At 41.3% G+C, this 16,196-nt stretch overlaps 4 protein-coding genes across 4 annotated transcripts; 3 read left to right on the top strand and 1 right to left on the bottom strand.

Moving 5' to 3' along the window:
* Positions 1 to 2,272: 2,272 nt before the first annotated feature.
* LOC124066855 (olfactory receptor 6N2-like) lies at positions 2,273 to 4,557 on the bottom strand. Its single transcript, XM_046403673.1, has one exon. It carries the CDS (start codon positions 3,691 to 3,693, stop codon positions 2,755 to 2,757), a length of 939 nt encoding a protein of 312 aa, XP_046259629.1. The 5' UTR covers positions 3,694 to 4,557; the 3' UTR covers positions 2,273 to 2,754.
* Positions 4,558 to 5,928: 1,371 nt separating this feature from the next.
* LOC124066857 (olfactory receptor 11H1-like) lies at positions 5,929 to 9,020 on the top strand. The gene has a single exon (XM_046403674.1). It carries the CDS (start codon positions 5,929 to 5,931, stop codon positions 6,853 to 6,855), a length of 927 nt encoding a protein of 308 aa, XP_046259630.1. The 3' UTR covers positions 6,856 to 9,020.
* Positions 9,021 to 11,961: 2,941 nt separating this feature from the next.
* On the top strand, positions 11,962 to 14,393 carry LOC124066858 (olfactory receptor 11A1-like). Its single transcript, XM_046403675.1, has one exon. The coding sequence runs from the start codon at positions 12,645 to 12,647 to the stop codon at positions 13,569 to 13,571; it is 927 nt and encodes a 308-aa protein (XP_046259631.1). The 5' UTR covers positions 11,962 to 12,644; the 3' UTR covers positions 13,572 to 14,393.
* Positions 14,394 to 14,910: 517 nt separating this feature from the next.
* Positions 14,911 to 16,168, top strand: LOC124066862 (olfactory receptor 6N2-like). The gene has a single exon (XM_046403678.1). It carries the CDS (start codon positions 14,931 to 14,933, stop codon positions 15,855 to 15,857), a length of 927 nt encoding a protein of 308 aa, XP_046259634.1. The 5' UTR covers positions 14,911 to 14,930; the 3' UTR covers positions 15,858 to 16,168.
* The last annotated feature ends 28 nt before the right edge of the window (positions 16,169 to 16,196 follow it).

The raw sequence follows: 16,196 nt of genomic DNA, 5'->3' as shown, positions 1-16,196 counted from the left end.
GGGGTATTGTTTGTAAGCCGACTGTAAGCCTTTTCCATATTCACAAAACACATGCAGGACTGGTTGGACAAACTCCCACGCCCCTTCCAACGCCACAAGCTGGTCGGGTTCCACAGCCAACGACCCCACGACATCCTGAGCCCTGAGGAACTCTGGATCTCGTGATGCGTTGGTGGATAACTGGCCGCAGAAGGTTTATTTCGGCTGTTCCTGTGCGTGGCTGAAGGGCCTGAGATGAGGGCACTTCTGAGCTATTTTCGAGTGACATTCCAGGCTTAGTTTATGTGCAGTGAAAGCACTTTGCAACTTATGTTCATAAGTTAGATGTGCTGTGGGTGACACTGAAAAGGAAACTGGGGTTCTGTGCAATGGTGGAGTGTGACCAAGTACATTTGCTCAACAACTGTACTTCAGTACAAAGATGAGGTACTCCACTACGTTTGTCTCATCACTTTATTTACTGGTTACTTTTTTACTTTATAATTCTTCATACTCTTTGTGTCCAGTTAAAACCAGATATATCCAAATGTGTTGGTTTTGAACGCTTTTGACCTAAAACTAATGTACGTAGTAGAGGAGCTGTTCAAGATAATCTGATTAAAATTAGCCGCTCTGCCATTATTGTACCGGATAGGAGAATTAAATGTGGACTGTTGAATATCCGGTCCCTGTCCTCAAAAGCTGTTCTTATTAATGAGCTCATATCAGATAAAAAGATTGATCTGTTTTGTCTAGCCAGGTTTCAGCTGGCTGTCTAAGGATGATTACGTGTCCTTGAATGAGGCTACCCCACCTAGCCATATTAACGTTAATGACCCTCGATGCTCTGGTCCAGGAGGTGGGGTTGCAGCGATCTTTGACTCTTATTTATCCATCTCTACTAGACCAAACACAGGCTATAACTCATTTGAAAGCCTTGTTCTTAGTCTGTCTCATCCCACCTGTAGGACAGGTCAGCTGGTCTTATTTGCTGTATTATACCGTCCTCCAGGCCCATACTCTGAATTTTTATCTGAATTTTTGGAGTTCCTGTCAAGCCTGGTCCTTAAATCAGATAAAGTTATAATTATTGGTGACTTTAACATCCACGTAGATGTGGTTAATGATAGCTTGGCTACTGCATTCAATTCCATACTAGAAACAATGTGTGCATGAACCCACTCACTGCTTCAGCCACACCCTAGACCTTGTGTTAGCGAATGTCCACGATTTTCCAAATGTAAATATGGAGCCAGGGCCTTCAGTTATCAAGCTCCTCTTCTGTGGAACCAATTACCAGCCTCAGTTCAGACGACAGACACCCTCTCTATGTTTAAGTGTAGACTTAAAATCCTCCTTTTTGACAAAGCCTATAGTTAGACCAACCCCTAGCTGTGCTGCCATAGGTTTAGATAGCTGGGGGAGATCCTCAGACACTGAACTTTCAGAGCAGGGGGACTCACTCATTATGTCCCATCACTGGTACAGCACTAACTCGTCCTCTCCCCCAGAGCTCTAGTGCTCCATCTTTCCTTAGCACTTCCGGAGCATGTTGCTGGATCCAGAATCTCTTACCCCGCCCTCCTGAGGCCTGGTACCGCTGCTGGATCCTGAGCCCTCTATGGCCCTGCCTACTGCACTGATAGTGCTGTTGGATCCAGAACCCTATCCATGGCCCTGCCCAGATCCTGCTGCTATTGCTTTGCACTGTTCTCTCTATCCTCCCTGTCTCTCCTCTCCCTCTCCATTTTCTCTCTATCTCCCCCTCTCCTGTCTCTCTCCATCTCCCTGTCTCTCCTCTCCCCCCTCTCCTGTCTCTCCCCCTCTCCTGTCTCTCCTCCTCCCTCCCTCTCCTGTCTCTCCTCTCTCTCCTCTCCCCCCTCTCCTGTCTCTCCTCTCCCCCTCTCCTGTCTCTCCCCCTCTCCTGTCTCTCCTCTCTCTCCTCTCCCCCTCTCCTGTCTCCCCCTCTCCTGTCTCTCCTCTCCCCCCTCTCCCTCCCAGGCGGTCACAGCAGAAGGCCGTCTACACTGAGTCTGGTTCTGCTGGAGGTTTCTGCCTGTTAAAGGAAGTTTTTCGTCTCCACTGTGGCCAAATGCTGACTCAGTGTGGGGTTTTGCCCTGGGACCTGATTCTCTCTGATTCTCTTATCTTTTTTTTTTTTTTTTTTTGAATGAATTGTTTGCGCACCTGTAAAGTGTCTTGAGATAACTCTATTCTGAATTGACACTTTAAATAAAATTGAATTGAATTGAATTGAATTCTTAAGCAAAATAAACAATTTAAAAGTTGGGCATCATTGTGGTAAATGAATGATGTCAGAAATGATTTCCACAGAGATGCTAAACTAGCTGATTTGATGTTCTCTGGAATATTAATCCAGATTAAAGAGTCCCAGTCCTTCAGCACTGATTCTGTGTTTGCGGTTCACTAATGTTACAGGTGAGAAGCCATGCAGTGATGTTAAAGTTAACAGAGAGGCCAAAGAAACTGCAGTAAGATTTCAGCTCTTAGTTCAAGTTACCGTATGTAATATATCCTTTATAGGTTTCTGTATTTATAGAGTTAATTTAAAGAGAAATGAAACACCGGATCACATCACAGGATCAATCTTGTGTTTCACAGGACGCTGAAGTTAGATATCGAGATATTGTAGAAAATTAATTAGTGAACACACTACTGCAGCAGACAGTGGACTTTACTGTTATGAAAACACATTACAACATTGAATCTCTAAAATAACCCAAGAAATCCCATCTCTCATCAGGGTTGATAACATCAGTTCATTTTGTCTCGACGGAACAACTTCTTCAGATGTTTAGAAATTTCTTTCATTTTCAGTCCGTATATGATGGGATTAAAGAGAGGATGATACAAAATCAATTGCAAAGTCAATATTAAATGTGCAATTTTTGGAATATCAGATTCCAGTCTGACTATAATAACATCATATGTGCACAACAGAGAAAAGTTGATCAAAACCAACAGGTGAGGCAAACAGGTCTCTGCAGCTTTTTTCCTGACTTCTCTGCTACTTCGATAGGTTATTTTAAATATTTTTGCATATGTGAAAAGTACAAAGAGCACAGGAAAAAGTGCAACATTTAGCAAAATGAACACACCATAAATAGACTGAGCTCTTGAGGTCACACAGTGAAGTTTGTAAATTGAGTTATTGCAAAAAATGACATTCAGGTTGAAGCTGCAGAGTTTACTATTAACGCTCATTGATAACGACGCCACAAGCTCACATGCAGGCACAAGCCAAGCTAAAGCCAGAAAGATGCTGACAGTTGTTTTCCTCATGATAGCTGGATACTGCAGAGGTTTACATATGGACACATATCTGTCATAAGACATGGCTGCCAACAGTAAGAACTCTGAACCACCTAAAGAGTAAAACATAAAATACTGAAAGAGGCAGGCTGAATAAGATATGATCTGTTTCTCAGATAAAAAGTCAATCAACAGCTTTGGGTAGATCAAAGTGCTGAAAACAAGAGAGTTGATTAACAGAGCTGCAATGAAAATGTACATGGGCTCATGGAGGTTTTGATGAATCCAGATGAGATACACAACAGTAGAATTACTGCAGATTATTAGAATATAAGCTGTGAACATGATGACAAAATAAAGATATCTGTATTTGTACAAATCCACGTACCCATCAAGAGTTATGTATGTTACATTTACTCTGTTATCCATCAACAGATACATACATGAAATATTGATTGAAAAGTGCAGATATAAGAAGAGTGTGTAAAAAAACCCTGAACATTAAGTCTAACTTTGAATATTGCAATTGCAGTAACATGTCTCCTGCATGGGATTCATGTGCTCATCAGCAGAAATTGCAGAAGTGAGCTGCTTCAGCCTGTGAAATGTTTTTCATCAGGTTGGTTCACTCTCCAAGGATGTTCTTAAACTTTCCACCAGAAGTAGTATGCAAATAACTCTAACGTAGGGAGCAGTCCACACGGATCCTGGACATGGCCCAGATTTGTCCTATGGAACAACATTTGTACCCCTGGGACAGATTTAATTTCATATGCAGAAATAAACAAGTCAATGTCAACTGAAGCTCTTTGAATGGCCTCTCCAAAGGTTTCTCCCTTTTGTCTTACCATTTTCCTAAATTTTGATACGACAAATAGGGATATACAAAGGTGCAATGACTTCTGAGGCCACTGTGGGCAAGAGAATCAGTGAGTATACTGGAAATGAAAAGGAAAGGAAAGTATAAGATAAGACACTGTAAATACAGCTGTAGCCATTAACCTTAATGATGCCTGTGGGTTCAGGCCTCCACAGCTCGATGATGGTGATGTTCACAGATTTGTAGTTGTAGCTGCTGTAGGGGCCATACATGTCAAATCATAAAACATTTGCTCATTTTGACCATTACTTTTATGAACAACAGTTAGTACTGTGTTGTCTGTTGCTGAACGCAGTGCATCAAATGGTATTTTTATGAAACCGTGTTGTGCAGTTTGAAGTTAAACTTCAGCTGCAGTGTCTGCGTGTGTGTTGTACTGTGGATGGATATATATATCTATATAGTCTCTTCCCCTGTGCGCCCTGTTTTCACATAGCTTTGCTTTAGGTTTTCTTGATTGCTTTCTCCCTCCTAATGTGTGTCACCTGTGTCTCGTTGTCGGGTCTATTTAGTCCTTGTGTTCCCAGTCACCTGTGTCAGTACGTGTTTGAATGTCCTCTGTTCAGGCCAGGAAACCCTTTTGTCTTGCTATGCATTGCCAGGAGTTTTTTGCTGTAGATTTTTCGTTGATCCTAGTCACAGTAACTGTGAGCCTGTTTTGTTTAGATTTTGATTTTTGTTAAATAAAGGCCATTGCTCGGACCTCAGCCTCACATCCCTGCTTCGGGGTTCTGCTCTTTTAGTGTCGGCAGCAACGCCGATCCTGACACTTGTGCCTGCTTGTAAATTCAAAATTAAATGCAATACATTAAGTTGTTTCTTTCTTTGTAAAACTAACAAACTAACAAACAGTATGCTCTACTACAGGTCTACTTGCCTGTTGGCCACATTACAACACTGACACAGCCCTTCAGGTCTGACTGTGATCGACTACTTTGTGTCTGTGCTCATCCAGGCACAGCTCAAGTCTAACTGCACATGTTGCATAAACACAAAAGTTTGATCTTAATTGCAAATCTTGATATTAATTGCGCATGGTTTTTTTTTATATTATTCATATTGTGAACATTTGCTAACTGCTTGGTCAAGGCTTTTGCACATTCCACTCTCCTCATTTTAGCATTAAGATTCCCCTTCAGTGGAAGTCAGGGGCCAAGCCTTGGCCTGGAGGTCGGAGAAGCAGCCAGTGATTGGAGGGTCACTGTTTCGATTTCCCCACCAGACGGGCAGGAAGAATTTTAGTGTAGTGGAGTGATTAATGCGACAATTAATTAATTAATTAATTAATTAATTAATTAATGCCCCTCCATTAACTGGCTGATGTGCCCTTGAGCACCCAATTTGCTGGGTGTGGCATATGACTAAGGATGGGTGAAATGCAGAAGACAAATTCAGTGTGTGTATGTAAAAATATATATACTGTCAATAAAGCTGATTCTTTTTTTTCTTTATTCTTAAACCGATATATTTGAAAATATAAATAAAATAAAATATTAGTCTATTTACAGAGTGGCTTTAATGTAACAGTGTAATGTTGTATAATGTGTTGTATATGTTGTAGATAATGCTGCATGCATCCAAATAAAAGAAGCAAAACTTTTGCTGAAGTTCTTTACATATTAATATTGAGATTGGTGGACAGTTTAATGAGATCCTTGGAGGGTGAAGCAACCAAATAAAAACTTTCCACAGATTCACATAGTTCAGTTTCTGAATGATGAGCACACAAGTGTGTGAATGAATAAGATGCTTAATTTGCCTCCTTTATTGCTAAACATTTATTTTAGAAAACATTAATGGATGATGAATTTAATATAACTTATATAACTCTTGGTGGGCTTGTGGAAGTGGACAAATACAGATATCTTTATTTTTTGATCATGTTTACAGCATACATTCTAATACTCTGCTTCAATGTCACCATCTTGTATCTCATCTGGATTCATCAAAACCTCCATGAGCCCATGTACATTTTCATTGCAGCTCTGTTAATCAACTCTCTCGTTTTCAGCACTGCGATCTACCCAAAGCTGTTGATTGACTTTTTATCTGAGAAACAGATCATATCTTATTCAGCCTGCCTCTTTCAGTTTTTCATATATTACTCTTTAGGTGGTTCAGAGTTCTTACTGTTGGCAGCCATGTCTTATGACAGATATGTGTCCATATGTAAACCTCTGCAGTATCCAGCTATCATGAGGAAAACAACTGTCAGTATTTTCCTCATTTTGGCCTGGCTTCTGCCTGCATGTCAGATTGCAGTCCCAGTAATACTGAGTGCTGACGTGAAACTCTGTAATTCCATATTAGATGGAATTTTGTGTAACAATTCAGTTTACAGTCTACATTGTGTGAGTTCAAGAGCACGATCCATATTTGGTGTTGTTGCTTTGCTAAACATTGCACTTCTCCCTTTGCTCTTCATACTGTTTACATACACCAGGATACTGATAATAACCTGTCGAAGTAGCAGAGAAGTCAAGACAAAAGCTGCTCAGACCTGTTTACCACACCTGTTGGTTTTAATCAGCTTTTCCTGTCTGTGTGCATATGACGTGATTATAGTTCGACTGGGATCTGATCTCGCAAAAACTGTACGTTTAATAATGACTTTACAGGTAGTTTTGTATCATCCCCTCTTTAATCCAGTCATATATGGACTGAAAATGAAGGAAATCTCTAAACACCTGAGGAGGTTGTTCTGTCAAGCCAAAGTGATCTAGTGTGTTAAAGAGTAACAACAGTAATGGTGATGTACAGTCATTTATTTTGTAAAAATAAGGCAGACATGTGAATGGCCTTACTTTGATGTACTTACTACAGCCCTTACTTTGATGGATACAGTGTCCTTAAACAGTGTAATGACTAACTAATGTGTTGTACTTTTGAAAATTATATTATTATTATTATATTTTTGTTAACAAAAGTCTGTGTCAGTAAGTCATTGACAATCTATCCACTGAAGTGGGCGCTTGTCATTGTGACGTTCTCGTCCTTGTGATGAGAGGAGATGGTTTGGCGTTTTCTAAGTGACCTCAGGGCGAGGAGGACTCGGGCCAGCAGCAGGGAGCGTAGAACAGAACACAGAAAAGCACTAGTGTGAGCTTGGGCATAAAGTTATGCTGGAGTACACAAAATAATAGAAAAGTATCTGTTTTTCCACTAAACATTCCTCATATCTTGTAGCTCTATTCATTTAACTTTTATTTATACCACATAGCCCAAGTTAACTGTCTTCAGTGTGTTTAATGGACAGTGAAAACAAGTCACAAGCCGAGTAGACCATAAACCGGGCAAAGCAGACATGCATGTGCAACTTCACAATTTTCTGTTTAGTGTTCCACTTATGAGGAAGATGAAATCTGAAAACTGGTTTCCCACTCATGGCATTAGTGTGGTGATTTTCATGGATTAAATAATCCTGACTGTAGCGCAGTGTGTACTTGATGCACAAACACATGTAATGTACCAAGTTAGTTTACAGAGAAATGCATAATACAGTACAGTGTTGGTCTCTTCTTACTGACAACTATGCCGACATACTTTTTCATATAATTTTTTATAAACCATTCTCAGTTGTAAGCCTCAGGACAGGACTTCAACTGCTATTTTTCTAGAGAACAACATGCACTTTATTTTCATTTGAGGTTATGTGAGTTCAATAGCTCACTCAGTTGCTATAAAATGACATTGTTGATGTTAAGATGAATTGCAGTGTATCTAACCTTATACCTAAAAAAAACCCCAAACTATAAAAACTGAATAAAGGCGGTCCTAGAAGAGAACTTTGCGTTTGAAAAAACCCCCAAAAAGATAGACTTTCGATAAATCAGCAAAAGACGGTGACATAACCCTGCCTGTTATCTGATGCTCCATCATTCCAGACTTTGGTGTTACCGCCATAGTACAGTTTAACATCTAAAATGCCATGATAAGATTTTACTCATTTTGTTAATACTCAGGCATGACCAAAGTGGACTGAGACGCTTTGGGCAAATGAGGGACGTAGGCCATCGTCCACAAGTCTGGCTCTGTTACAACAGCCAGATTAAAACTGTAAGTTTACATGTTTAAATGTAAGTTACTGGAAGCATCCTCTCTATAAAAGTCTTAGTGTGGATTAGTATGAAATCAGAGCTGATCTGAAGATCCCTAAAGTGTAAAAAACAGAAAGCATGTGCCTTTGACTTCAGACCAGGTTTCTGTTGGTCAGTTGCACAACCACCTCCACCAGCCTCCTCCTAAGTTTCAATTCAAGCTACACTGAGCTTTGTGTTAAGCATAAGATAGCCTTAAAAGGCTTATCCTTGTCTGCAATGAAATTAAATGTTTTCATAAAATCATGGTCAAACAATATCACTGTAGTACAAATCAAACAAAAATATTTGTTCATAGAAATTGAACTTCCTTGTGACAGTGATTTCTAATTTTGGGTGACTGATCTATACTATCGATCAGTACTATAATAGTGGTCACCAAAGCCAAGAGGAAAAACACCACGATTTGTAAGTCTGTGGTGGACTGGTGACGATAGTGTCTAAAACCGTGGCCTTTTCAGTAGGAAAATAAATATGCTGCATGAGACTGAACTCCGTGCAGCGATATTTTCACATTATCAGCTAGTTATTCTGAAGGCGTGAACTGTGGCTTCAGTCCTTCAGAGCTTGATGACTTGTGGACTGTACTTATACGGCCTGGTCTGACTGACCATTCAAAGTGCTTTACGACACAAGCCAGCACTCACACATTCACACACTGGTAGAGCACTCATTCAACATGCAAGGAGCCACCTACTCACAAGAGGAGTTAACCATTCACATGAACTCAAAGAGTTAAAGCAAGGCGTCTGGACTTGTGAAGATTAGGCTTGAAGACGTTCCGCTGCTAATCCAAGCAGCTTCATCAGTTCTGAAAAAACTGTTGGGTGGGGAACAAATATATACACCTCAGTGGGAGCGACTAAGTGAAACTAACTAAAACAAAGGATCTGACAGTCCTGCAAATGTGTCTATGTAGTTTGACTGCCAGTGATGGCCCTCTGAGTAAAACGACTGGCTAATGGCTGTGAGACTGTTAATGAGTTCGGGTATGACCGGTTAACAACCTGTCGTTCTTATGGATTTCATGTGGATTGGAGTGAAACTTCCTGGGTATGGATGGGAGGACCGCATTGTAGGTGCAAGAGAGATGATGTCTAAGTCCACCACCTCTGTTAAGTGAAGGTTTTTCCAACTTAACATAGATGGCTTCCTCGACACCTCTTTCGTACCACCTGTCCTCTCTGTCAAGAATGTGGACATCGTTGTCATCAAAGGAATGTCCCTTTTCCTTAAGATGTAAGTGGACCGCCGAGTCTTTTCCTGTGGAGGTGGCTCTCCTGTGTTGTGCCATTCTTCTGTGGAGTGGCTGATGACATAGACAAATTTGCAGGACTATCAGATCCTTTGTTTTAGTTAGTTTCACTTAGTCACTCCCACTGAGGTGTATATATTTGTTCCCCACCCAACAGTTTTTTCAGAACTGATGAAGCTGCTTGGACTAGCAGCGAAACGTCTTCAAGCCTAATCTTCACAAGTCCAGACGCCTCGCTTTAACTCTTTGAGTGAATATGACCTGGATGACTGAGAATCTCCACAGACATTCACATGAACACTCACACTCACTCACACATATACACACCGATGAAGCAGCCATCGGGAGCAGTTTGGAGTTCAGTGTCGTGCCAAAGGACACTTCAATTCACTTCAGTTCAATTTTATTTATATAGCACCTTTTACAATCAAAATTGTCTCTAGGTGCTTTATAGAAACCCAGAGCCTGAACCCCCGAGCAAGCAGTCAGTGGAAAGGAAAAACTCCCTTTTAACAGGAAGAAACCCTGAGCAGGACCCGACTCACAAGGGAGAACCATCCTGCTGATAGTCGGCCGGGTGAAGGAGGAGAAGAAGAGGTAGACAGGACAGAGAGGATGAAAGAGAGAGAGAGAGAAACATACATGCAGTAAACATCATACATTACAAAGGACAAACATGACAGGTTGTTATAACTGGAATTCTGAAGACTCTGATCACCATCTGGTAGTGAGTTGGATCCGTTGGAGTAGGAAGCTGGACAGACTTGGCAGACCCAAATGCACTGTGAGAGTCTGCTGGGAACGTTTGGCGAAACCCTCTGTCAGAGGGGTCTTCAACTCACACCTCTGGGAGAACTTCAACCAGATCCCGAGGGAGGCCGAGGAAATTGAGTCCGAGTGGACCATGTTCTTCACCTCCATTGTGGAAGCTGCTGTTCGGGGCTGTTGTGGTGGATGCCGTCAAGCTGAAGAAGGAGTCCTGTCGAGCCTGGTTGGCTTGTGGGACCCCCGAGGCAGCTGACAGGTATCAGAAGGCCAAACGTGCTGCGGCCCGAGCAGTTGTAGAAGGAAAATCTCAGGTTTGGGAGGAGTTTAGGGAGGCCATGGAGGAGGACTGTTGGTTGGCCTCAAGGAAATTCTGGCAAACGGTCCGGCAACTCAGGAGGGGGAAGCAGTGCCCTATTAATACTGTTTACAGTGGAAGTGGGGAGCTGCTGACTTCGACTGGAGACATTGTTTGACGGCGGAAGGAATACTTCGAGGATCTCCTCAATTCTGATAAAACGCCTGAGGCTGGGGATTCAGAGGCTGATCCACTCATTACGCAGGCTGAAGTCATTGAGGTAGTTGGGAAGCTCCTCAGTGGCAGAGCACCGGGAGTGGATGAGATCTGTCCTGGGTACCTTAAGGCTCTCTATGTTGTGGGACTGTCTTGGCTGACATGACTCTGCAGCATCGTGTGTCAGTCAGGGACAGTGCCCTTGTACTGGCAGACGGGGATGGTGGTCCCTCTTTTTAAGATGGTGGACTGGAGGGTGTGCTCCAACGGAGGGATCACACTCCTCAGCTTCCCTGGGAAAGTCTATTCCAGGGTACTGGAGAGGAGAATTCGGCTGATAGTCGAACCTCAGATCCAGGAGGAACAGTGCGGCTTTCGCCCTGGTCGTGGAACACTGGGCCAGCTCTATACCCTCCGCAGTGTGTTTGGGAGTTTGCCCAACCAGTCCACATATGCTTTGTGGACTTGGAGAAGGCATTCGACCATGTTCCTCGTGGCATCCTGCGGGGAGGGTTCTCCGGGAGTATGGGGTCCGGGGCTCTTTGCTAAGGGCTGTGCGGTCTCTGTACTCCCAGAGCAGGAGTCTGGTTCGCATTACCGGCAGTAAGTCGGACCTCTTCCCAGTGTATGTTGGCCTCTGGCAGGGCTGCCCTTTGTCACCGGTCCTCCGGTTTTTTGAGGTGATGTTGTCCTGTTGGCTTCTTCAAGCCAGGACCTTCAACATGCACCGTGGAGGTTTGCAGCCAAGTGTGAAGCGGCCAGGATTAGAATCAGCACCTCCAAATCCGAGGCCATGGTTCTCGACGTTGAAAAAGGTGGTCTGCCCCCTCCAGGTCAGAGGAGAGCTCCTGTCTCAAGTGGACGAGTTCAAGTATTTTGGGGTCTTGTTCACGAGTGAAGGAAGATGGGAGCGTGAGATTGACAGGAGGATCAGTGCAGCGACAGCAGCAATGAGGTCGATGTATCGGTTTGTCGTGGTGAAGAGGGAACTAAGCTGATAGGTGAAGGTCTCAATTTAAGTCATTTGAGTCAATCTATTTAATTTTCAATTCAGCTTATTAATATAGCACCAATTCACAAGAAAAATTATCTCATGACACTTTCCAGTTAGAGCAGGTCTAGACCAAACTCTTTAATTAAACTGTAATATAGAGAACCCAGGCCTTGGATAAAGTGGAAGAAAATGGATGGATGGATGGATGGATGGAGTTAGTCAGCCCTATTCTACCTGTGGCTGTATGTCACAAAATGACTGTAACTATAGATATCAGCCCTACACAATTTGTTTGAGGCTAACTAAACGCCTTACTAAACTAAGATTTTGAGTTGTTTAAAGCTCTGTCATGTAGACAGAAGGGGCCAATGATTGAACCATGCCCTTCCGACAGGTGGACGACCACTCGACTTCTTGGGCCACAGGTGCACATTCATATATTTAGCAAGGGTCATTGTGTTTGGCAATGTGGTGAGAGCATTTGCAGGTCAGTGGGCCTTGCATCAATCCTGCAATAGCTCAAAATGCAATGTGGTGTTGTTGTGTTGTTCAAGAAGGTAGACAAAAATGTAAGAACATACGCCCATGTAGACAAAGTTTAAGACCTGTGGGCTCAGACCTCTGGAGTCTGACAAAGTTTTTCCTCTTGGTTGAGGAGTTAATGAGATCCATGGAGGGTGAACAAGTCTCATAAAATCTTTCCATTATGTCAAAGTGTTCACATTTTCAGATGCAGAGATGAACTGAATTCATTGGCTGGTCAGGCATCTGCAAAGGAATGAGACAATCAAGCACATCTTCCTATTAAGACTTCTTTGCTCTTTTTTCCATTTATGTTTTTGATCTGCCTGTCTTATTCATTAATGATTTAATCTCTGACATTCTTCATGGATGATAAACTTAATGTGACATACATAACTCTTGATGGATATGTGGAAGTTCACAAATACAGATATCTTTATTTTTTGGTTATATTCACAGCTTATATTCTAATAATCTGCAGTAATTCTACTGTTGTGTATCTCATCTGGATTCATCAAAACCTCCATGAGCCCATGTACATTTTCATTGCAGCTCTGTTAATCAACTCTCTTCTTTACAGCACTTTGATCTACCCAAAGCTGTTGATTGACTTTTTATCTGAGAAACAGATCATATCTTATTCAGCCTGCCTCTTTCAGTTTCATGCATTTTACTCTTTAAACGGTTCAGAGTTCTTACTGTTGGCAGCCATGTCTTATGACAGATATGTGTCCATATGTAAACCTCTGCAGTATCCAGCTATCATGAGGAAAACAACTGTCAGTATTTTCCTCATTTTGGCCTGGCTTCTGCCTGCATGTCAGATTGCAGTCCCAGTAATACTGAGTGCTGACATGAAACTCTGTAATTTCACTTTAAATGGAATTTTGTGTAACAATTCAATGTACAACCTCCACTGTATCAAATCAAGAGCACGATCCATATTTGGTGTTGTTGCTTTGCTAAACACTGCACTTCTCCCTTTGCTCTTCATACTGTTTACATACACCAGGATACTGATAATAACCTGTCGAAGTAGCAGAGAAGTCAAGACAAAAGCTGCTCAGACCTGTTTACCACACCTGTTGGTTTTAATCAGCTTTTCCTGTCTGTGTGCATATGACGTGACTATAGTTCGTTTGGAATCCGATATTCCAAAAACGGTGCGTTTAATAATTACACTACAAGCATTCTTGTATCATCCCCTCTTTAATCCAGTCATATATGGACTGAAAATGAAGGAAATCTCTAAACACCTGAGGAGGTTGTTCTGTCAAGCCAAAGTGATCTAGTGTGTTAAAGAGTAACAACAGTAATGGTGATGTACAGTCATTTATTTTGTAAAAATAAGGCAGACATGTGAATGGCCTTACTTTGATGTACTTACTACAGCCCTTACTTTGATGGATACAGTGTCCTTAAACAGTGTAATGACTAACTAATGTGTTGTACTTTTGAAAATTATATTATTATTATTATTATATTATATTTTTGTTAACAAAAGTCTGTGTCAGTAAGTCATTGACAATCTATCCACTGAAGTGGGCGCTTGTCATTTTGACGTTCTCGTCCTTGTGTCAAGGTTTTCTGCTGTCTTGATAGAGAAGCTACGCAGGGTTTGACACTGTTGCTTTGTGTGTTAATGGGTTACATAAATGTGAGATTTGGATGCACTGTCGAAATATTTTCAGCCACAGGAATCTTGGGAGACGGAGGATGAGAGGAGATGGTTTGGTGTGGGCAGATGTTGATAGTAGACACTGGGTTTGAGGTAGTTGGGAAGCTCCTCAGTGGCACGGCACTGGGAGTGCATGAGATCTGTCCTGGGTACCTTAAGGCTCTCTATGTTGTGGGGCTGTTTTGGCTGACATGACTGCAGCATTGTGTGGCAGTCAGTTGGCAGCCATGTCTTATGACAGATATGTGTCCATATGTAAACCTCTGCAGTATCCAGCTAGGATACTTGGACTCGGACTTGTGCACAAACTGCATTTGGACGGGTAAATCGGAGTTGAGTCCTCAGATTTTTATTTTATCTTATGTAATACACCATAGTAATTTGGCATAAGATAATATCAGTATTATATAATAATTACACAATAATATATTCGGATTGGACTTGACGTGGATTCAACTCGGAGTTTCCTTTAATGACTTGGACTTGCCTCGGACTCGAACAATGGGAACTTGAAACTGGACTTGAAGTTTGGTGACTCCACTGCAACACTGCTCGAGCTGCCTTATTTGTGAAGTGTAGTGAGATAAGTTTTGTTGCACATAAATAAATTTAAATTAAATTGTATTGACGCAACATTTGTGGTCATGAAATTTATTATCCCTGAAATGTTAAAGGGCATCTGTCCAGCTTTGGATCCCCAGAGACATCAAGCACCTCCTCTTGCCCAGACTCCAAAGTTTGATGAAGTTGTTAGAAGGCCATGGAGGAGAGTTTAATGAGATCCATGGAGGGTGAAACGTCCTCATAAAAACGAGCCATACAGACGAACACTTCACTTTCTGAATTCTCAAGGTCGACACACACTAGATGCAGGGAACAGTCCAAACTGATTGCATGTAATCTTCAAAGTGAGATGTTCTGAATTCATGTACGCCTGTTGCTCAGTCTAAACTAAGATTTGTTGATCATCTTTATGGATAGTGACTTAAATGCAACATTTATTACACTTGGTGGGTATGTAGAAGTGCACAAATACAGATATCTTTATTTTGTGATTATGTTAACAGTGTATATTCTAATAATCTGCTGTAATTCTACTATTGTGTGTCTGATTTGCATTCACAAAAACCTCAATGAGCCCATGTACATTTTCATTGCAGCTTTGCTAATGAATTCTGTCCTTTACAGCACAACTATCTACCCAAAACTTTTGATTGACTTTTTATCTGAGAAACAGATCATATCTTATTCAGCCTGCCTCTTCCAGTGTTTCCTGTATTACTCCTTAAACGGTTCAGAGTTCTTACTGTTGGCAGCCATGTCTTATGACAGATATGTGTCCATATGTAAACCTCTGCAGTATCCAGCTATCATGAGGAAAACAACTGTCAGTATTTTCCTCATTCTGGCTTGGCTTGTACCTGCATGTCAGATTGCAGTGCCAGTAGCACTTAGTGCAGATACCAAACTCTGTAACTTTGCTTTAAAAGGAATCTTTTGCAACAATTCAGCTTACAAACTTCACTGTGTGATGTCAAAAACACTTTCTGTATATGGTGTGTTTGTTTTGTTAAATGTTACACTTCTCCCTGTGCTTTTCATACTTTTTACATATACAAAGATATTCATAATAACTTTCCACAGTTGTGGAGAGGTCAGGATAAAAGCAGCACAGACCTGTTTGCCACACCTGCTGATTTTGATTAACTTTTCTTGTTTGGTTGCATATGATGTCATTATAGTTAAACTTGAATCAGATTTTCCAAAAACTCTGCGTTTTGCTATGACCTTACAAGTCATCCTGTATCATCCACTCTTTAATCCAATTATATACGGACTCAAAATGAAGGAAATTTCTAAACACCTCAAGAGATTGTTTTGTCAAGACAAAGTGAACTAATGTTATCAACCAAGGTAACTCATGTACAGCCATGTCTTCTGTAAAAATAATGTAGAGCTGACACTTCTGTGATTCTTGGCAGGTACTTAATCTTAAAAAATGGATTATTTGTCAATAAATGGTATGATCAGCTTCAACAGCGTAATGACTATTCATTTTGCCGCAAAGAATCAAAACCCCAACACAAAAGTTTGATTCTTTTTGAAGTTATGAAGTTTTGCTTAAAAATGTTTGAATTTAATTATGGACAAATAGGAGTGTATTAGCCATAATGTTATTTCTATTACTGTCACTCTGTCATGTATTGAGGAAGTGTGTATTGTGTATGCATGAAGTGAG

This window comes from Scatophagus argus, chromosome 11 (assembly GCF_020382885.2).
Source record: "Scatophagus argus isolate fScaArg1 chromosome 11, fScaArg1.pri, whole genome shotgun sequence".
In the NCBI taxonomy this organism is placed as follows: domain Eukaryota; kingdom Metazoa; phylum Chordata; class Actinopteri; family Scatophagidae; genus Scatophagus; species Scatophagus argus.
Note: the sequence above shows the minus strand (reverse complement) of the source record. Positions and strands in the feature narration are given on the sequence as shown.

Coding starts and splice junctions, on each gene's coding strand:
- LOC124066855 (XM_046403673.1), bottom strand. CDS start 3,693: ATGTATCTGTTGATGGATAACAGAGTAAATGTAACATACATAACTCTT.
- LOC124066858 (XM_046403675.1), top strand. CDS start 12,645: ATGGATGATAAACTTAATGTGACATACATAACTCTTGATGGATATGTG.
- LOC124066862 (XM_046403678.1), top strand. CDS start 14,931: ATGGATAGTGACTTAAATGCAACATTTATTACACTTGGTGGGTATGTA.
- LOC124066857 (XM_046403674.1), top strand. CDS start 5,929: ATGGATGATGAATTTAATATAACTTATATAACTCTTGGTGGGCTTGTG.